This window comes from Gobio gobio (assembly GCF_949357685.1).
Source record: "Gobio gobio genome assembly, chromosome: 10".
Lineage (NCBI taxonomy): Eukaryota > Metazoa > Chordata > Actinopteri > Cypriniformes > Gobionidae > Gobio > Gobio gobio.
Window position 1 is genome coordinate 26,500,250 of NC_137116.1, and position 19,348 is coordinate 26,519,597.

The 19,348-nt window shown below is 43.1% G+C and overlaps 1 protein-coding gene across 1 annotated transcript in view; it reads right to left on the reverse strand.

Moving 5' to 3' along the window:
• magixb (MAGI family member, X-linked b) overlaps positions 1 to 19,348 on the reverse strand; it is a gene marked incomplete at its 5' end in the record, with an annotated part of 128,246 nt that overhangs the window by 29,741 nt on the left and 79,157 nt on the right. The window contains 6 exons of the mRNA XM_079826257.1: positions 11,419 to 11,796; positions 12,338 to 12,401; positions 12,496 to 13,063; positions 15,318 to 15,837; positions 17,563 to 17,730; positions 17,998 to 18,063. Coding sequence (XP_079682383.1) covers positions 11,419 to 11,796; positions 12,338 to 12,401; positions 12,496 to 13,063; positions 15,318 to 15,837; positions 17,563 to 17,730; positions 17,998 to 18,063 — 1,764 coding nt within the window. The remainder of the gene's footprint in view (positions 1 to 11,418; positions 11,797 to 12,337; positions 12,402 to 12,495; positions 13,064 to 15,317; positions 15,838 to 17,562; positions 17,731 to 17,997; positions 18,064 to 19,348) is intronic.

The window sequence follows — 19,348 nt, forward strand, 5'->3', positions numbered from 1 at the left end:
TATATTACATTTTCGTAATCTGATTACAGTTACTTTATTATTGACCAAGTAAACTTCAAGTAAACAATTTACTCCTAAGGAGTATTTACTCCTAAAAATGTACTCCTAAAAAGTTTTGGGAACCCCTGAATATGTAATATAACATATAATTTACGGTAAAAGGACATTCTCAGAAGCCCCTATGTGAAATGATACATATGATTACAAATATTTTTGTTTCTTCTCATTTTTATTATCATCAATGCACTGGCAAAATCCGCAGTGTTTTGTGTTATTTAGTTAATGTTTATTGCATTATTTTAGTGTTGTGTGTTACCCCTGATGGTGTGCTGCCTTTGTGTGCATAATATTATGGTGGTTATCAGTACATTTTAAGATATAAAGCAGATTTTGGTAGTTCAAGTAGATTAAATCGTCATTATATAATTTTATGAAATACTGTTACAAGTATATTTGTAGTATACAGGCACCAATATATCCCATATACCTGAAACATTGTCGCTGTGGTTTTTTACATGGAGTTTCTGGCAACCATAGGTGCTGGTTTTTAGCATAAAATTAACATGATATTTACAGTGTAGTCCAAATCGTAATTCACTCGCTAATAAAGAATCAGCTAAGGGGAAAATTTTATGAATGACTAAACTTTAAAATCTGTATGACCGTGAGAGTTCTTGTATGGCCACAACAAATTTTAGTGTTTCACCTCAGAAACAAAGTAATTTGGGTTTGGAAAAAGTGAATAATAGTTTTGGGTGAACTGTCCCTTTAAGAGATCCACTGTCAGTGGCACAACTAGGATAATCGCTCGTATTGATTCATTGATCTTGTAACTCTTATGTTTTGCTTGCTGACATAATTCTTTCTCTCTTTATAATTCTCAGTGTCTCCCCTGACATTTCGTGTATCGACATCATCTCTGAATTTTATATAGCTCTACAGACATCAGCCTTACACACAAACAGACACATCCAGGGTTTCATCAGGCATCACAGTCTCAAGGCGGTCTTTTATCTCCATACTGAGCCTTTAATTGCCAGCCATTTATGTACGGTACATGTGGAACACAAATAAGCTACTAAATGTATTATTTTAGGCTATTTTCAAAATGCCTCGGAGAAGGAACAGGATCTATTATATGAGCCAGACTTCATCTAGCATTGCCCATTTGAGAACTATAGCTTAACGTAACTGCGAACACAAACTAACCAATAGGACATGGCTCAGGTCAAATCAATTTTAAAATTAAAAAATTTAAAATCCTTATATAATCTAATAGTACTGTTATAATCTCAAATATTAACTTTGATCCTAACTTAGACACTGAGGTTGTGTAAAACAAGACAGCACATTCAGCACAAAAAAAAAAAAGAATATGAAATCAAGTCATACAGAAAAGAAGCATCCGAGATATTGATATAGATGGAAACAGCTGTGACTTTGAGGACAGGCACTTTTTTAGATGCTCATGCTTTAGTGATGCCATGGCCTCAATAAAAACCAAAGGAACACTGAGCAAAATGAGGTCATTGTGGGCTTAGGTAGGGGAGAGTGGGAGGGTGAAGGAGGGGTGCGTGTATCCGGGCCTGACTGTTGGCAGGCCTCTGTCTCACTGTCAGTCAGTCAATTTAATACAGCTGCCACTAAATAAGCCCAATTATGCACATAACACAGTATGTGGCCGCTTTAAATGTAAATAGAAAGTTTGTGAATTCCTAATTACACTACTCTGTTCAATAGATTGGCATTAGTAAGATTTTTTTATTTTATCAACCACAGTAAAAATATTATTACAATTTAAAAGGTGTTTTCTGTTAAAATTTTTTAAATGTAATTTAGTATGATGAAAAGCAGATTTTTCAGCATCATTACTCTAGTCTTCAGTGTCACATGATCCTTCAGAAATCATTCTAATATGATGATTTTCCCGCTGAAGAAACATTTCTTATTATTATCAATGTTGAAAACAGTTGTGCTGCTTAATATTTTTGTGGAAGCTGATATACCATTTTTTTATAACACCGTAAACATCTTTACATTATGATTTGTTGCCTGAATAACAGTATTAATTGCTTTCAGAAAAAAAAATATTACTGACCCCAAACTTTTGAACATAGTGAAAAGTTTGAATTTTTACCACAACAGTTTAAATAAGGAATGAGTTGAAATCACCAAAATACAATGCAATGCAAAAGTACACCAACTCAATCTCAGTTAAAGCTAGGGTAGACAATGTTCCCTTTCGAGGGAACTCGCACTGCATCGGAACGACGCTTTGGGGATGCTCCCTTAGCATCAGCGAATCTGAAACCAGAATGCCAACTAGGCCAATCCGATTGGCGTGCGTGATGACGTAATCGTGACGGCATACCCGGAAGTATAAAAGGGGAGCTGGAACGTAATGGCGTCAGTTATCGCTCTTCAGCATAGCGCTCTGTGTAACAAAACTGTCTGTCTATTTATTGTTGTACGTCAGTAAAAAAGTGTGTGAATGATGGAGTGTGAGAACACTAGAGAGTTTAAGCAGTGTGTGCATCCTTGCCCTCGCTACATGTCGGGCTCGGATACACACCTGCTGTGTGTGCACTGCCTGGGCGTTCAGCATGCTCGAGCGGCTCTCGAGGGAGCCGCTTGTGAGCATTACAAGAAGCTGACGCTCAGGGTGCTCCGCTCTCGGCTGGCCGTGCTCGATGAGGCCGGCCAGCCTCGTGAGCCCCGTGGATCGGTCCCGCATCTGCCGATGCGGTGCGGCGAGGCTGGTCATGGGGCTCACGGATGGACTGTCAGCGGGACTGGGACTGCTGAGGCATCTTCCCAGTCTTTATCTGACAGTTCAGATGTTCTCCTTCCCCGTGTGGAAGCCCTTGCTGCGGCTTCTTCCCCCGGGGCGGAGGACCCGATGTGTGAGCGGTCTGATTCTGAGGAATTAGACGTGCTCAGCATCGAGGCAGTCGAAGTTATAAGCACTTCTTAAATATGCAAGATTCCATCTCGCGATTGCTGAAAAAAAGGCAGCGCGCAGGTTATGGGTCTGCAATTAAAGTGAACACACGCGATCGGTGTGCATGAGATACTGGTTGGCTTAACGGCGAGTCCGTATAGTACGTTAAATCAGTATTGTCTGATATGGCTGCATTTAAGTCTGAGGATTTAAATGAGATATGATCTGACTCTGAGGAGTTATATATTCAGCCTGTCATTCAGACCATGTTTCACCGTATTGTGTGACACTGTTTGGCTTTTTTCTCGAGGGATGAAAACCAATTGTATTATGACGGCTTGAACCACGTTGCTGAGGCAACGCAGGGTCTATGAGTCCTTATAATACAAATTAAACAGTGTTGTCTGATTAATTACGGCTACATTTAATTCTAAGGAATTAAATAAAATATAATCTGACTTTGAGGAGTTAGATATTTAGCCTATCATTCAGACTATGTTTCACCTTATTGTGGCTGCATTTAATTCTGAGGAATTAAATTAAAATATTATCTGACTTTGAGGAGTTTTTATATATTTTTCATTCAGCCTATTATTCAGATCAGGTTGCATGGGTTTGGTGATTATGATGGCATTTAATTCCGAGGAATTGAGTGTCATGTCATCCGACTTTGATAAGTTGGATACTTTAATTCTATCACCCAAGCGTGTTTAACTTGTGAACTGGATATTCATCTAAGATGGAGCCCTCCTGAAGTTGATGTCGTTCTCGCCGCCTTGTGGCCTGCGGGACACATCAGTTTCAGGCAATTGCTAATCGCAGTGTCCGCTCTAGTGTTGTGGCCCTGTTGAGCTGCTCCCTTAGATGAGGCCCCTGCTGGCCAGCCCCCTCTCCCGGGTAGGAGCGATCGAGGTCGTCTCCCCTGTGGAGTTTTCGGGAATCGATGCTGTGTTCCCGCCGTCTAGTACGCTTCGGGCCACATCATTTCCCCGTGCACGCGTGCTGCACCAGCCGCCTCTAGCAAGACTTGCGGTGGTCCAGCAAACGCGTACGCACACCGAAAATCTTCCTCGATTTCGCCCTGCCGGTTAGCCGCTTCAGGGGGTCGGGGAGGAGGCTCGGTTGACACCCGAGACCGGCCTCAAGAGGCTGGTTCCCTTAGCAGATTATCTCGGCGCATGGTTATGCCTCCGAATATATCAGCTTGGGGCCTGCGACTGTAGAAAGGGGCATACAGACTGCAGTCCGGTTACCTTCCCCTGAAGTTCAGTGGGGTGGTCTGGACGGCAGTGGTCCCTGGGCAGGTTCGGGTAATGGAACAGGAAGTTCACTCCCTGTTGGTAAGGAGGCCACAGAATGTGCTCCTCCGCCAGACAGGGAGTCCGGGTTCTACAGCCAGTACTTCATAGTTCCTAAGAGGGATGGTGAGTTGCATCCAACTTTAGACCTGAGGTACTTGAATCGTTCTCTGAGGAGATTCAGATTCAAGATGCTTAGCAATTCCTCCATTGTGATTCAGATCCAGTCTGAGGACTGGTCTGTCACGATGGGTCTGAAGAGGACGCATACTTCCCTGTATCCATCCTTCTGTGTCACAGGAAGTTCCTGAGGTTCACTTTTTGGGGCAAAGCGTACCAATATCGGGTTCTTCCAGGCGGCCTAGCCCTTTGAGACTCTACACGCAGTAGCGTGTTGACGCCTTCTCAGAGAACTGTGTTCCTGGGAGTCGTATGGGATTCTCTACGTTGTGGGCACAATTGTCTCCCGAACGTATCGAGTCCATACGGGCGGTGGTCTCTAAAATGAAGCTAGGCCACAGCATCACTGTGAAGCAGTTTAAGGTCTGCTGGGGCTCATTGCGGCTGCATCCAACAGAATATCTCTTGGCCTGCTGCATGAGACCCTTACAGTGGTAGCTGGGAATCAAGGGGTTTTCCTCGGGGGGAAAACCATTCTGTATGATCAGGGTAACGCGCAGATGCCTTCGTTCCCTAGTCATGTGGAAGAAACCTTGGTTTCTGTCCCAGGGGCCAGTGTTGGGAGCGTTCTGTTGCCGGTAATCCGTTTCAACAGGCGCCTCCCTCACTGGCTGGGACGTGGTTATGGGAAGTAAACCAGGTGGCTTTCCTTGAGGGGAAATCCATTCTGTATGATCAGGGTAAAGCGCAGTGGCCTTCGTTCCCTAGTCATATGGAAGAAACCTTGGTTTCTGTCCCAAGGGCCAGTGTTGGGAGCGTTCTGTTGCCGGGAATCCGTTTCAACAGACGCCTCCCTCACTGGCTGGGACGTGGTCATGGCGGCCGCTTTGCGAGAGGTCTGTGGGAGACCAGGCATTTCTCCTGGCACATCTACTGCCTGGAAATGCTGGCGGTCTACAAAGCTCTGAGGAGCTTTTTCCCGGACCTCCGCGGCCACCATGTCCTGATATGGAAGTAAACCAGGTGGCTTTCCTTGAGGGGAAATCCATTCTGTATGATCAGGGTAACGCGCAGTGGCCTTCGTTCCCTAGTCATATGGAAGAAACCTTGGTTTCTGTCCCAAGGGCCAGTGTTGGGAGCGTCCTGTTGCCGGAAATCCGTTTCAGCAGACGCCTCCCTCACTGGTTGGGGCACGGCAGGGGGGTTTGAGGTTGCGCCCTCTTTGCAGACTGGCGCATCACATCCTCCTGTGGTCCCAAGGGAAACTGTTGTCCATCAGGGCAATGTATGTCCCGGGGGTCCAAAATCAGGGAGCAGACATCCTGCCGAGGCAGGGGCTGAGGCCCGGGGAGTGGCGACTCCACCCAGAGGTGGTGGAGGCCATATGCAAGAGGTTCGGCCCAGTGGAAGTGGATTATTTGCGTCTCGAGAGACGTCCCACTGCCCACTGTGGTTTTTCCTCACGCATCCAGCCTCGCTGGGGTTGGATGCCATGGTTCAGACGTAGCCGAGGCTGTGTCTGTGCGCATTTCCCCCGATTGCTCTGCTTCCGGGAGTCCTGGAGAGGGTCAGGCGACAGGGGGTCAGTCTACTTCTGGTAGCACCCCGTTGGCCGACTCGAGTTTGGTTCTCGGATATCATAGCTCTGCTAACAGGTCAGCCGTGGGAGATTCCTCTGAGGAGGGATCTCCTATCTCAGGCGGCGGGTAAGATATTTTACCCCCGCCCGGAGATTTGGAACCTGTAGGTCTGGCCCCTGAGGGGACCAGGTACCTAGAGGCTGGCCTATCGGCGGAGGTGATAGAGACCTTACTCAGTTCCAGAGCTCCGTCTACGAGGAGACTGTACAGCCTCAAGTGGAATGTATTTTCCACTTGGTGCAGGGAGCGTGAGGTGGACCCAGTTAACTGCCCGGTGGCTTCAGTGCTGGAGTTCCTCCAAGATCGCTTCTCTGCAGGGCTTACCCCGTCCACACTCAAGGTGTACGTGGCTGCCATTGCGGCTTTCCACACTCCTATGGGTGATGGGCCTCTGGGTAGACACCAACTGGTTGTACAATTCCTCCATGGGGCTCGGAGGATGAGGCCTGCGGCTCGGTCCAGAGTTCCAACCTGGGACCTGGCAGTGGTTCTCGAAGGATTGGCTGAGGCCCCCTTCGAACCATTGGAGTCGGCTGGACCAAAGGACCTGACCCTTAAGGTGGCTTTTCTCCTTGCCATTACCTCTCTCAGGAGAGTGGGAGATCTCCAGGCCTTGGCGGTAATGCCAACCTGCCTGGAGTTTGCCCCGGGAGGAGTAAAAGCCATCTTACACCCTAGGCCGGGCTACGTGCCTAAGGTGCCTTCAAGGGTGGTCAGGTCATTGGTCCTGCAGGCATTCCATCCTCCGCCTCACGTGACGGCGGAAGAGGGGAGGCTTCACCTACTCTGCCCGGTTAGGGCTCTTAAAGTTTATCTGGCGAAGTCTGCACAGTGGAGGAGATCGCAACAACTGTTGGTGTGTTTTGGCTCACCTAAGAAGGGACTGCCTGCGTCTACTCAGACAATCAGTAATTGGATTGTCCAGGCGATTACCATGGCCTACCAGGTGCGCAGTTTGCCTTCACCTGTGGCCGTGAGGGCTCATTCCACCAGAGGCATGGCCTCTTCGGTGGCCCTTCTTTCTGGGGTCCCCTTGCAGGATATCTGCGAGGCGGCTGGGTGGGCTACCCCACACACATTTATCAGGTTTTATAGCCTGGATCTCCCTACAACGCCTGGTGCTAGGGTGCTCCAGTCCTAGTTGTGCCCGGTCTCCGGCTTCACACTAGGGCAGGTGCTACCCTTCGGTGTGGCCTAGTTGGGATTCGTTCCCCAAAGCGTCGTTCCGATGCAGTGCGAGTTCCCTCGAAAGGGAACTGCTCGGGTTATGTATATAACCCTTGTTCCCTGAGAAGGGGAACGAGCACTGCATCCCGACGCCACACCTCGGCGCACCTGGAGCGCATGCTTCAGAGCAATTACTGACGCCATTACGTTCCAGCTCCCCTTTTATACTTCCGGGTATGCCGTCACGATTACGTCATCACGCACACCAATCGGATTGGCCTAGTTGGCATTCTGGTTTCAGATTCGCTGATGCTAAGGGAGCATCCCCAAAGCGTCGTTCCGATGCAGTGCTCGTTCCCCTTCTCAGGGAACAAGGGTTATATACATAACCCGAGCAGTTTTTCATAAACACTTTTTAGTATAAATGGTTGAAATTCTTCACATCCTTACAGCAATCAATAATAGAAGTGGTCTAAATATAAAAAAAGAACATATATAGATATAGACCCATATATAGACCCAAAAAAATCTTCGACCAATCATTGCATTCGGTCCGATCAAGTCCGATAAATTACGAGATGGCAACCCGTCCTGTGACTTTCTACTTGGAGCTGTTCATATACTTAGACTCGGATTTATGTGTTTCTATGACAACACTATCAACGGCAAAATAAATCTGCAGCAGTCAGGTGGTACAAGTCAGAGATCTTTAAGTTGTTTACGTTCATTATTAATTTTATGTGCTTTGAGACATGAGGTTACTTAACACTGTCTCTCGTGACGCTTTACAGACTCTGCTGTGTTTTGGAAGAAGCGTGGTCTGGAGAGTGCACTAAAGGGAGGGTGAGATATTATACTTTCAAAGCTAGTTTGCTATTGCTAGCCTTTATGAAACTACACACCCTAGCTTTAAAGTTATTATTTTTTATTATTATTGAACATGTTAACACCTTTTTTTTCCTCTCTTTTTTCTCTGTATATCCTGAGGGTGCACATCACAGAGGATCTCAGCTGGACCAGCAACACCACATTACTCTCCTGCGCCGGCTGAAAAGAGCAAGTCTCCACCCACCTAGTCTCAGCCTCAGACGTCACGCCCACGGACCGCTGGCTAAACGTCTGATGCATATGGCACCTTATCTGGAAACACTTCAGGATAACTTCACTTCACTTCTTGTCATCTGATTGGTTGAATTCTACAGGATGTCCGCAATACGTGTGTGTTGTGTTCTTTAAAGGTCTGCCTGGAAACAAATGCCGTGACGCCAAACCCTTTTGTGGAAGAAGAATGCTGTCGTGTTTACAATTGTGACAATGAGTGCTTACCATGAACACTGGATTTTCAAAAGTATGTGAAGTCTGTGGCTCCATTGTTGGAGTAAACTTCCACAACGTTCTTGAATTAATAATTTATAGATGCATGCTGGTCTGTTATTGCAGTGAAATCGACATTACGTTTTCACGCCCCTAAACATGATGCGGAAGAAAAACAAACTGCGATTGGTAGGGGTGTGACGATACACTCTTGTCACGATTCGATATGTATCCCGATAATTTAAGCTAAAATAAAGACTTTTTATTATTATTAAAATAATAATATTATTATTAGGGTATTATTATCAGGACCCACAAATATTCCCTGATTCCATTCATATACATTATACACTCACCTAAAGGATTATTAGGAACACCATACTAATACTGTGTTTGACCCCCTTTCGCCTTCAGAACTGCCTTAATTCTACATGGCATTGATTCAACAAGGTGCTGAAAGCATTCTTTAGAAATGTTGGCCCATATTGATAGGATAGCATCTTGCAGTTGATGGAGATTTGTGGGATGCACATCCAGGGCACGAAGCTCCCATTCCACCACATCCCAAAGATGCTCTATTGGGTTGAGATCTGGTGACTGTGGGGGCCATCAGACCAGGCAACATTTTGCCAGTCTTCAACTGTCCAATTTTAGCTTGTGCAAATTGTAGCCTCTTTTTCCTATTTGTAGTGGAGATGAGTGGTACCCGGTGGAGTCTTCTGCTGTTGTAGCCCATCCGCCTCAAGGTTGTGCATGTTGTGGCTTCACAAATGCTTTGCTGCATACCTCGGTTGTAACGAGTGGTTATTTCAGTCAAAGTTGCTCTTCTATCAGTGTGAATCAGTCGGCCCATTCTCTTCTGACCTCTAGCATCAACAAGGCATTTTCGCCCACAGGACTGCCGCATACTGGATGTTTTTCCCTTTTCACACCATTCTTTGTAAACCCTAGAAATGGTTGTGCGTGAAAATCCCAGTAACTGAGCAGATTGTGAAATACTCAGACAGGCCCATCTGGCACCAACAACCATGCCACGCTCAAAATTGCTTAAAATCACCTTTCTTTCCCATTCTGACATTCAGTTTGGAGTTCAGGAGATTGTCTTGACCAGGACCACACCCCTAAATGCATTGAAGCAACTGGCATGTGATTGGTTGATTAGATAATTGCATTAATGAGAAATTGAACAGGTGTTCCTAATAATCCTTTAGGTTAGTGTATATAGTCGTTTAATGTAATGATGTCACAGAAACTCCGTAAACGTACTTAAAATGTTTCCCCTGAGGCATTATTCACGCTTTCAATGCAGGCAGGATTCTCTCCCCATGCTTGCAACTCTCCCGGTGCTCGCTATGTCCCGCCTCTCCCGCTATTAATGCACTACACATATAGAATAAACCATCTAAAATGCTTTGAATAATCATGCTACTAAAACTAAATGTGATCTGGTGATTTAAATTATGTTTGCGCTTTCTCTAAGGAGTGCCGCTTTAAATAGCCTAATGCTCTCACTTTGAAAATTCCTACCGTTACGGCAGTGCATGCACTTCAGATGATCAATGCAATTAATCACAGTTCTAATCGCAAGAAAGCTGTAAATGTTCAGGTCATCCAAGAATTTTAATTCTGCATTTAGTCACTCTCACGTTGTTTTCGCACTTCACGCATTAATTTGAACATCCGTGTTCACTACAGTATGCACGTCATGTTAAATAGTCTATATTCATCATATAAAGCCATAATGTCTCTTCAGAAGACTTGGATTTGGATTAGACCACTCCACTCGATTAGTCATTTTTGCGATGCCTTAATGACATTTTTTGGATCTTTTGAAGTTTGAGAGGAATGGACTTTAAATAGAGGAACAGAAATTCCTCAGGTTTCATAAAGAATATCTTTATTTGTCGAAAAACGACATGATGGTGAGTACATGATGACAGAATTTACATTTGTGGTACATTTGTAAATTTGTGTTTAGGTGAAATATACCTTATAAATAGGCCTAATACAGAGAGTTGAGCCTTGGATAAAACAATTCTATATCGCAAATCATATAGTTTCCATCAACGATACGTATCGTCAAATTTTTATATCACGATATATCGTTTAACACCCCTAGTGATTGGTTGCGTTACATGTCAGTCAAACATCCTCGTGGGCGGTTCTTGATCAATGAAAGCTGGAAAGAGTCCAGACCTTCTGCCGTCAGTCTGAGGGTCTGGCTACGTGAGACTACACCCCCCCCCCCCCCCTCCCATCCTCACCACATTCTACAGGGGCACCATTGAGAGTGTGCTGACCAGCTGCATCACTGTCTGGTATGGAAACTGCAGCGCTGCGCAAGACCCTACATCTGATAGTGAACACAGCTGCAAAGATCATTTGTATCCCTCTCCCCTCCATCCTGGACATTTTCTTTGCACAGTGCTCCAGCCACCAGTATTGTGAAGGAACCCACCCATCCCTCCCACAGTCTCTTTTAGCTCCTGCCATAAGGAAGACAGTACCGGAGCATCAGAGCCTGCTCTGCCAGACTGCTCAACAGCTTCTTCCATGAGGCTGTGAGAGCCCTCAATAGTCACAATGCTCACCTCTGAAACCCCCACCCAAACCCCTACCTCCTGAACAGAAACATCTCAATACCCCACCCACCCTACACTTTTACCACTCACATATTTCTTGCAGCTATTGTTCTCCAAGGACTGTTTTCTTGAAAAACTGTTTACAACTCTTATGTGAAATACTGAGTGTGCTACGCATACGTAGATGAGTGGGCTGACAAATGATCAGTCTGATCTTGAACCTGCATGAACACAACACTCTTTTGAACTTTTTAAAGTTAATCCTAACTTTGTTCAATATAAAACTCTTGCATCCGATGTTGGTCATAGTGTACTTGCAAGATATTGCATAGTGTTGGTGCATTACAAAGACTCACCTTTGACATTTTCCACATCCTGAGAGGCGATAACAAATCCAAAGCCTTCACCTGGCTTTCTCTTCAGCTCCACCTCATACCCCCGCAGCACAGGCTGTTCTTTCTGCTCTGTTTTTACTCTGGGACTGAGCACCGTTCCTCCTTCCTCCAAACTCATCCAATCACGAGGCTCAAGCGTGAGAGTGACAGGTACAGAATCCAGGAAGCTGGTGCTTTGGACCAATGAGGAGCGCACCAGCGCTGGAGAGGGCGGGGTGAGAGAGTTACGCGATAATGGCACAGAGTCCATAAGAGGGACTTCAGAGTCGGAGGCGGACCGAGGAGGCGGGGGAGTTAGTCGCCGCACAGAATTAGGGGAATTGGAGAAATGTGAGGTGCCTACAACGAAAGGACAAAATTATTCATATTTGATGAACACTGATGAAGACTACACAATTGTTATTGATTTCCTGAAATCTAAAAATTTCACTTTTTAAAAAAGATAGTAGGCTACATACAGTAGGGTCTAAATTCGGAGAAAGTTGAATTGAAAAATGATCATGAATATCTGAATGTCTGTTTATTTGGTTTGAATTTCTTCATTCTAAAATAAAATAATAAAATAAATTAAATGAAGATCCTGTAAGTTTTTTATTCAGCCAATATATATAAATAAATGTGGTAGCAGCCAAAATTAAAATATCACACCATACTGATGATAATGTTATGGAGAATAATTTGAAAATATTCCACAATTATTACATGATCAATGTCACAAATTTGATTATTTGATTAGTGGCCTATAAAAAGTGCAGAAAATAAATACTACTTATACATTTCACATCAATTAAAATCCTAAAGCATTGTTTATTAATGGGCGGAAATTTATATTTTCAATGTGAACACTGTATGTGATGGAATGGGTGAACATATAACTTACCTCCTCTGTAAACCAGAAGAATAACCTCCCCTTTTTTAGTGTGTTCTTGCAAAATCCTTTGGACCTTGAATAATAAACAAAAATAATATACAGTATATACTAATAATAATAATTGTACACCATAGCAAAAAGCTGAATACTATCAAGTCTTTTTCTACCTGTGCAAAGCTGAGACTTTGTACATCTGCTCCATTGATCTTCACAATGGCATCTCCAGACTGCAGCCCATTACACTGTCTGTGGTCCCAGACTTTCTTCACAAGGGTCTGTCTGCCTCCATGACCTCCTGCTGTCACACTGAACCCCATATTGCTGCCTCTCTCACATTTAGCCAAGGCAACAGGGACTAATTCTCCACTTCCCGCCATTCCTCCAACTCCACAGCCAATCACAGCGCTCATGGCTCCAGGTGAAGGAATGCTGTTCGGGCTGCCGCTGCTGGCACTGGCTGTGCCGTTGAAGGTGAAGTAAGGCCCGTCTGAATGGGTGCTGCTAGGTGGGGTTAGCAGTGAATTCTGGGGTTTACGCAGATGGGAGTAGCGCCTTCCTCCACCAGGAGAGAAAGGGAAGGGACCCGGACTTAGTTCTGTGTGGGGTAGGGGCAATCGAGATATGGGCGGTGGAGTACTTGAGGATAGGTCACTCTCAGAAGATTTGAAGGAGTGCAGGCGGAGAGGTGGCGGAGTGGAGAGAGAGTTGTTGTTGTGGTTACGGATAAACGAGGCCCTATGAAGATTAAAAGAGAAAGACCATGTGGTCAGGCAAAGCAAACCACAGTAGACATAATGTATCATAATCATGGTTGGCAGGAACAGAATTACATGTAACAGTGAAAATATGAGTAACTGTATTGTTGCAGTTACAACATTCAAAAAGTATTTAGATTTAACAGCATTGAAACACTAATATGATGTTCGTATTAACTTTAATTTGGGGAATTATAATATCATTCTGTTCATAACAAAAAGTAAGCCTACCATATTTACTTAATTGTGCGCACAATTTACTATTTCGTTCCCTTGATTTGCTAAATCATGTGGACGATTTACTATTTTGTTGCCTTGACTCGCTAAATCATGCAGACGATATACTTTTTGTTCCCTCGATTCGCTAAATCATGCGGACGTTTTACTATTTTGTTCACTTGATTTGCTAAACCGTGCAGATGATATACTGTTTGTTCCATCGATTGGCTAAATCATACAGACGATTTACTATTTCGTTCCCTTGATTTGCTGAATCGTGCAGATGATATACTGTTTGTTCCCTCGATCCGCTATCATGCAGACGATTTACTATTTCGTTCCCCTGATTTGCTAAATCATGCAGACGATATACTGTTTGTTCCCTCGATTCCCTAAATCATACAGACGATTTACTATTTTGTTCCCTTGATTTGCTAAATCGTGCAGAGGATAAACTGTTTGTACCCTCGATTTGCTAAATCGTGCGGACAATTTACTATTCCGTTCCCTCGATTCGCTAAATCATACAGACAATTTACTATTTCGTTCCCTTGATTAGCTAAATCTTGCAGACAATTTACTGTTGCATTTGCTCAATTTGCAAAATCGTGCGGACAATTTACTATTCAGTTCCCTCGATTTGCTAAATCATGCAGACGATGTACTGTTTGTTCCATCGATTCGCTAAATCATACAAATGATTTACTATTTCGTTCCTTTGATTTGCTAAATCGTGCAGACGATATACTGCTCGTTCCCTCGATTTGCTAAATCATGTGGACGATTTACTATTTCGTTCCATCGTTTTGCTAAATTATGCAGATTTACTGTTCGTTCGCCAGATTCGCTAAATCATGCGGACGATTTACTATTTTGTTCCCTTGATTTGCTAAATCGTGCAGACGATATACTGCTCGTTCCCTCGATTTGCTAAATAATGTGGACGATTTACTATTTCGTTCCCTCGTTTTGCTAAATTATGCAGATGATTTACTGTTCGTTCGCCAGATTCGCTAAATCATGCGGACGATTTACTATTTTGTTCCCTCAATTTGCTAAATTGTGCAGACGATTTACTAATTCATTCCCTCGTTTTGCTAAATTATGCAGATGATTTACTGTTCGTTCCCTTGATTCACAAACTCATGCGGACGATTTACTGTTCCCTCTCTCAATTCACTAAATCGTAGAAATATGCAAAATGATTTAGCCTTTAGCATTGCAAAGACAGCTACAAATAATGCATTTTCTATCTCATTCCATGAAAAGAATCCACCCATGATCAGTAAAAGAAATTGCTTTATACACTCATTGGGGTTTTGAAGTACATTTTGAGAAGCAGAAATAAGTTAAACTAGTGTAAAAAGTATCATGTTATCATTAAGCTTTATGCTAAGCTAAAATGCTATTTCTAATCCTTACATGCACCTGATACCAGGCGCTATTACAATTGATGATAAAGTCTGTTAAGAAAAATCTATTTCAGATCATAGATAGATAATATATAATGATAATAATAAAATAGATGATACATAGATGATAATAAAAAAAAAATTCTTGAGCTCAAGGATCATGTGAAGCTGAAAACTGGAGTAATGGCTGCTGAAAATTCAGCTTTGCCATCACAGTATTAAATTACATTTTTAGATATATCAACACAGAAAACATAGAATTAAAAAAGTTATTTTAAATTCTAATAATATTTCACAATATCAATGTTTTACAGTATTTTTGATCAAATGCGTGCAACCTTGGAGAGCATGAAATACTTTTTTTTAAATCTTACCGACCTCAACCTTTTGAATAGTAATGTATAATGATTTGATATTGGGAAATATTCCTAAAATTATTGATCAGTAAAAATAAATGTAGTTTTAAGAAAGCATATTTTTTCACTTGTTTATACTTAAAACAAAAAATAAGTAATACAAAATATGTTACAAATTACATTTTACAGCATGTTTTCTATAATCTAACCCATAGCAGTGACAATTTAATATATAAAATCCATTCACCTCTGTGATCCAATCGCAGACACCACCTCACTGTCACTCTGGCTGGCTAGTTCTGCACTCTGTAACCTCCTTATGCTTCTTGCAGTGCGTGGCGGTCTCAGGAATCCACTCCCATACCCGTTACAGTACTGGTACGATGACGGAGGTCTTTGAGGTGAAGCAAAAGGAGGTGAATTACCATTAGCATCCAGACTGAACCGTGATGCCCGTACTCTGAGATTCCTTGACGATCCCCTCTCAAATTCAGACCACATGGGACCGTTGTGGTTGAGGTGTGGGTGTGCGTATGGGAGAGGAGCCTGGGCCTGGGGTTGGGTGGTGGTTGGTGGAGGTAGATGAAGTGACTGGTTTTGGGAATTGGGCATCTTAGGACAGCCGTCAGAGTTATAGAGCATGGGGTAGCCCCTTCGGACTACAACATCCACAGTATGACCCACCGGGATAAGTTTCAGCATTTCCACTACCTCTTTGTGAGAGAACCCAAGCACACAGGTATCATTGATGTACACCAGAATGTCCGCTGGAAAAAAAACAAGAGATGGAACGTGTTAAATTGCATAATATGAAAGCTCAACCTAAATTCAAAACTATTTAACTAAATAAAAAACATAAAATGTATCCGAATTAAAAGAATTTGCACTACCATTACAACATTTAGGGTCAGTAAGAATTCTTTTAATGTTTTTGAGTCTCTTATGCTCACCAAGGCTGGAATTATTTGATCAAACATAAAGAAAAAACAGGAATATTGTGAAATATTATTTAAAATGTAATGTATTCATGTGATGGCAAAGCTGCATTTTCAGTATCATTACTCCAGTCTTCGGTGTCACAAGATCCTTCAGAAATCATTCTAATATGCTGATTTGATCCTCAAGAAATATTTCTTATTATTATCAATGTTGAAAACAGTTGTGTTGCTTAATATTTCTGTGGATATTTTTTTCTGAATCCTTTGATGAATAGAAAGTTCAAAAGAACAGCATTTATTTGAATATCATTTTGTAACATTATTAATGTATTTAATCTCACTTCTGATCAATTTATGCATCTATTTCTGGAAAAAAAACAACAACAAAAAAAAACCTACTGACCCCACACTTCGAACTTTCGAACTTACCTTTTTGTGTATGTACTTGCATGTTTGCATGTTTATACTGTGTGTGTGTGTGTGTGCGTGTGTGTGTGTGTGTAATAAGTGTGTTGGATGCAGAAGAAATGGGCAAGTCTAGGTGAGTTTATTTACATAGCACATTTCATACACAGTCGGGACCCACTTTATATTAGGTGGCCTTAAAGGTATAGTTCGCCCAAAAATGAAAATCCTGTCATCATTTAGTCACGCTCAAGTTGTTCCAAAATTGTATACATTTCTTTGTTCTGCTGAACACAAAGGAAGATATTAGGAAGAATGTTTGTAACAAAGCAGATCTCGGCAGCCATTGACTACCATAGTGGGAAAAAATACTATGGTAGTCAATCTGCCGAAATCTGCTTGTTTACAAACATTTGGGGCTGCATAGCCGAAGACCAATCAGAGTGCAATCATGACTCCTGTCCACCACCGAAAGTATCTACAATGGGCACATGATCGTTATAACTGGAAGAAGGTTGCCTGGTCCGATGAGTTCCGTTTTCTTTTACAACACATGGACGGCTGTGTACGCTGTTTACCTGGGGATGTGACGGCACCAAGGATGAAGTGTGGGACGACGTAAATTTGTGCATTGTTGTAGACCAGTTGACCCATTGTAGGTACACCCCTTCATGACAATGGTGTTCCCTGGGGGAAGTGACCTCTTTCAGCAGGATAATGCATCCTGACATTTTTCAGGAATGTTTTGAGGAACATGATGAAGAGTTCAATGTGTTGCCCTGGCCTCCAAATTCCCCAGATATCAATCCAATTAAGCATCTGTGGGATGTGCTGGACCAACGTAAGATTGCACATACATATATTTCTATGTCTGCGTGTAATGGGAAGTGAGAGAAAGCGTGTTCATAATGTCACATTTTACTTGTAATGTGTGTGTCAGCAGGCAGTGATAGCTGGATTACTCCATGCTGGCCATTAGGATTAGAGGGCGATTGAGACTCTCATTCAACAGAATCACACAATCACAACACTAATCCACAGTGGGACGGAAAGAGTAATATAGAGGACGAGAGAAAGAGAGCAGCAACCTTTAGATAAAACATAGCCCTCTACCGCAGTGGGCAGCTGAAGAAAGATGAGGGCGGTTACCTGTGTTAAGTGCTGAAGGTCCTCCAGGAGTAATGCTGTAAATCTGCAGGAACTCCCTCCGCCTGCTGCCTCCCACTATATTGAAGCCAAAGCCCCGTGGACCCTTCACCAAACGAGTGTGAACGGAGAAGCCTCTCAATTCACCCGGCTGGTCTGTAAACTCTGCCACTACAAAGCACAAAATCAGACAAAGAAGATGGTGACCAGTTCAAATATGATGACAGAGAGATTATTTAGGAAACTACCCCATTAAGAGTAAAGAAAAGAAGAAATGATTAACATTACAAAAGATGGATGGTGAAAGGTGACGAAAAATAGGACAGTTTTCCAGACAAGTCAATCTAAATTCTGTCCCGGTAGCTCAACATGATGCTAGCACTGCTAAGATCATGGGATCAAATCCAAGGGAACACACAAACTGACAAAAATGTATACCTTGAATGCACTGTAAGTAGCTTTGTAAGTCTGTAAGTGTCTGCCAAATGCATGAATTTGAAATGTCTGAAGGAAAAGAGAGGTAGAAGGACAGACAGAGGTAAGCATTTGCATGTTTGACCACATACTGTTCAAGCGTATGTTAAACAGCATATTCACATGCAGCACTTTACAGCACAAAATGTAAAAACAACCACCTGAAGCAAGCATGGAATTTTGAAACTGTAAAGACATCTTGTTCCTATAACCTAAAGTATGTACATTTATACCACCCCCTACAGTTAGCAATGATGTACTGCATCTTATCAACAGACTTCAAAGCTAACTTTGTACACTTTTGCAAACATTTGTACTCTTTTCTTATTAAAGATTACTAAAGCACTGAAGAGAATATTACTGGAATGTAAGCATTTTATTTGATTTATTATTCTTTATAAGTATAAATGTAAAGTATATATATATATATATATATATATATATATATTAGGCATAACATTATGACCATATGTAATAACCTCCTAATATTGTGTAGTCCCCCTTTTGCTGCCAAAAAAGCACTGACCCGTCGAGGCATGAACTCCACTAGACTTGGAGATTTGAGTGACCTCGGAAATACTGGTGCTATTAAAAATCTGTTAGTGATGAAATCAATTGAACAGTGGTGAACTGGCGACAGGGTCATGGGCGGCTAAGGGTCATTGATGCATGTGGGGAGCGAAGGCAGGCCCATGTGGTCCGATCGAATAGACGAGCTACTGTAGATCAAATTTCTCAATAAGTTAAAGCTGCCTCTGATAGAAAGGTGTCAGAATACACAGTGCATCACAGTTTGTTGTGTATGGGGCTGCATAGCCGGAGACCAGTCAGGGTGCCCATGCTGACCCCTGTCCATCACCGAAAGCGCCAACAGTGGGCACGTGAGCATCAGAACTGCACCTATGGAGCAATGGATGTAGGGGGCCTGGTCTGATGAATCACATTTTCTTTAATGTCACGTGGATGGCCTGAGGATGCACTATGGGAAGAAGGCAAGCCGGCGGAAGCAGTGTGATGCTTTGGGCAATGTTCTGCTGCGAAACTTTGGGTCCTGCCATCTATGTGGATGTTACTTTGACACACCTTCCTAAGCATTGTTGCAGACCATGTACACCCTTTCAGGAAAAGGTATTTCCTGGTTGCTGTGGCCTCTTTCACCAGGATAATGCACCCTGCCACAAAGCAAAAATGCTCCAGGAATGGTTTGAGGGGCACAACAACGAGTTTGAGGTGTTGACTTGGCCTCCAAATTCCCCAGATCTCAGTCCAATGGAGCATCTGTGGGATGTGCTCAAGTCCGATCCATGGAGGCCCC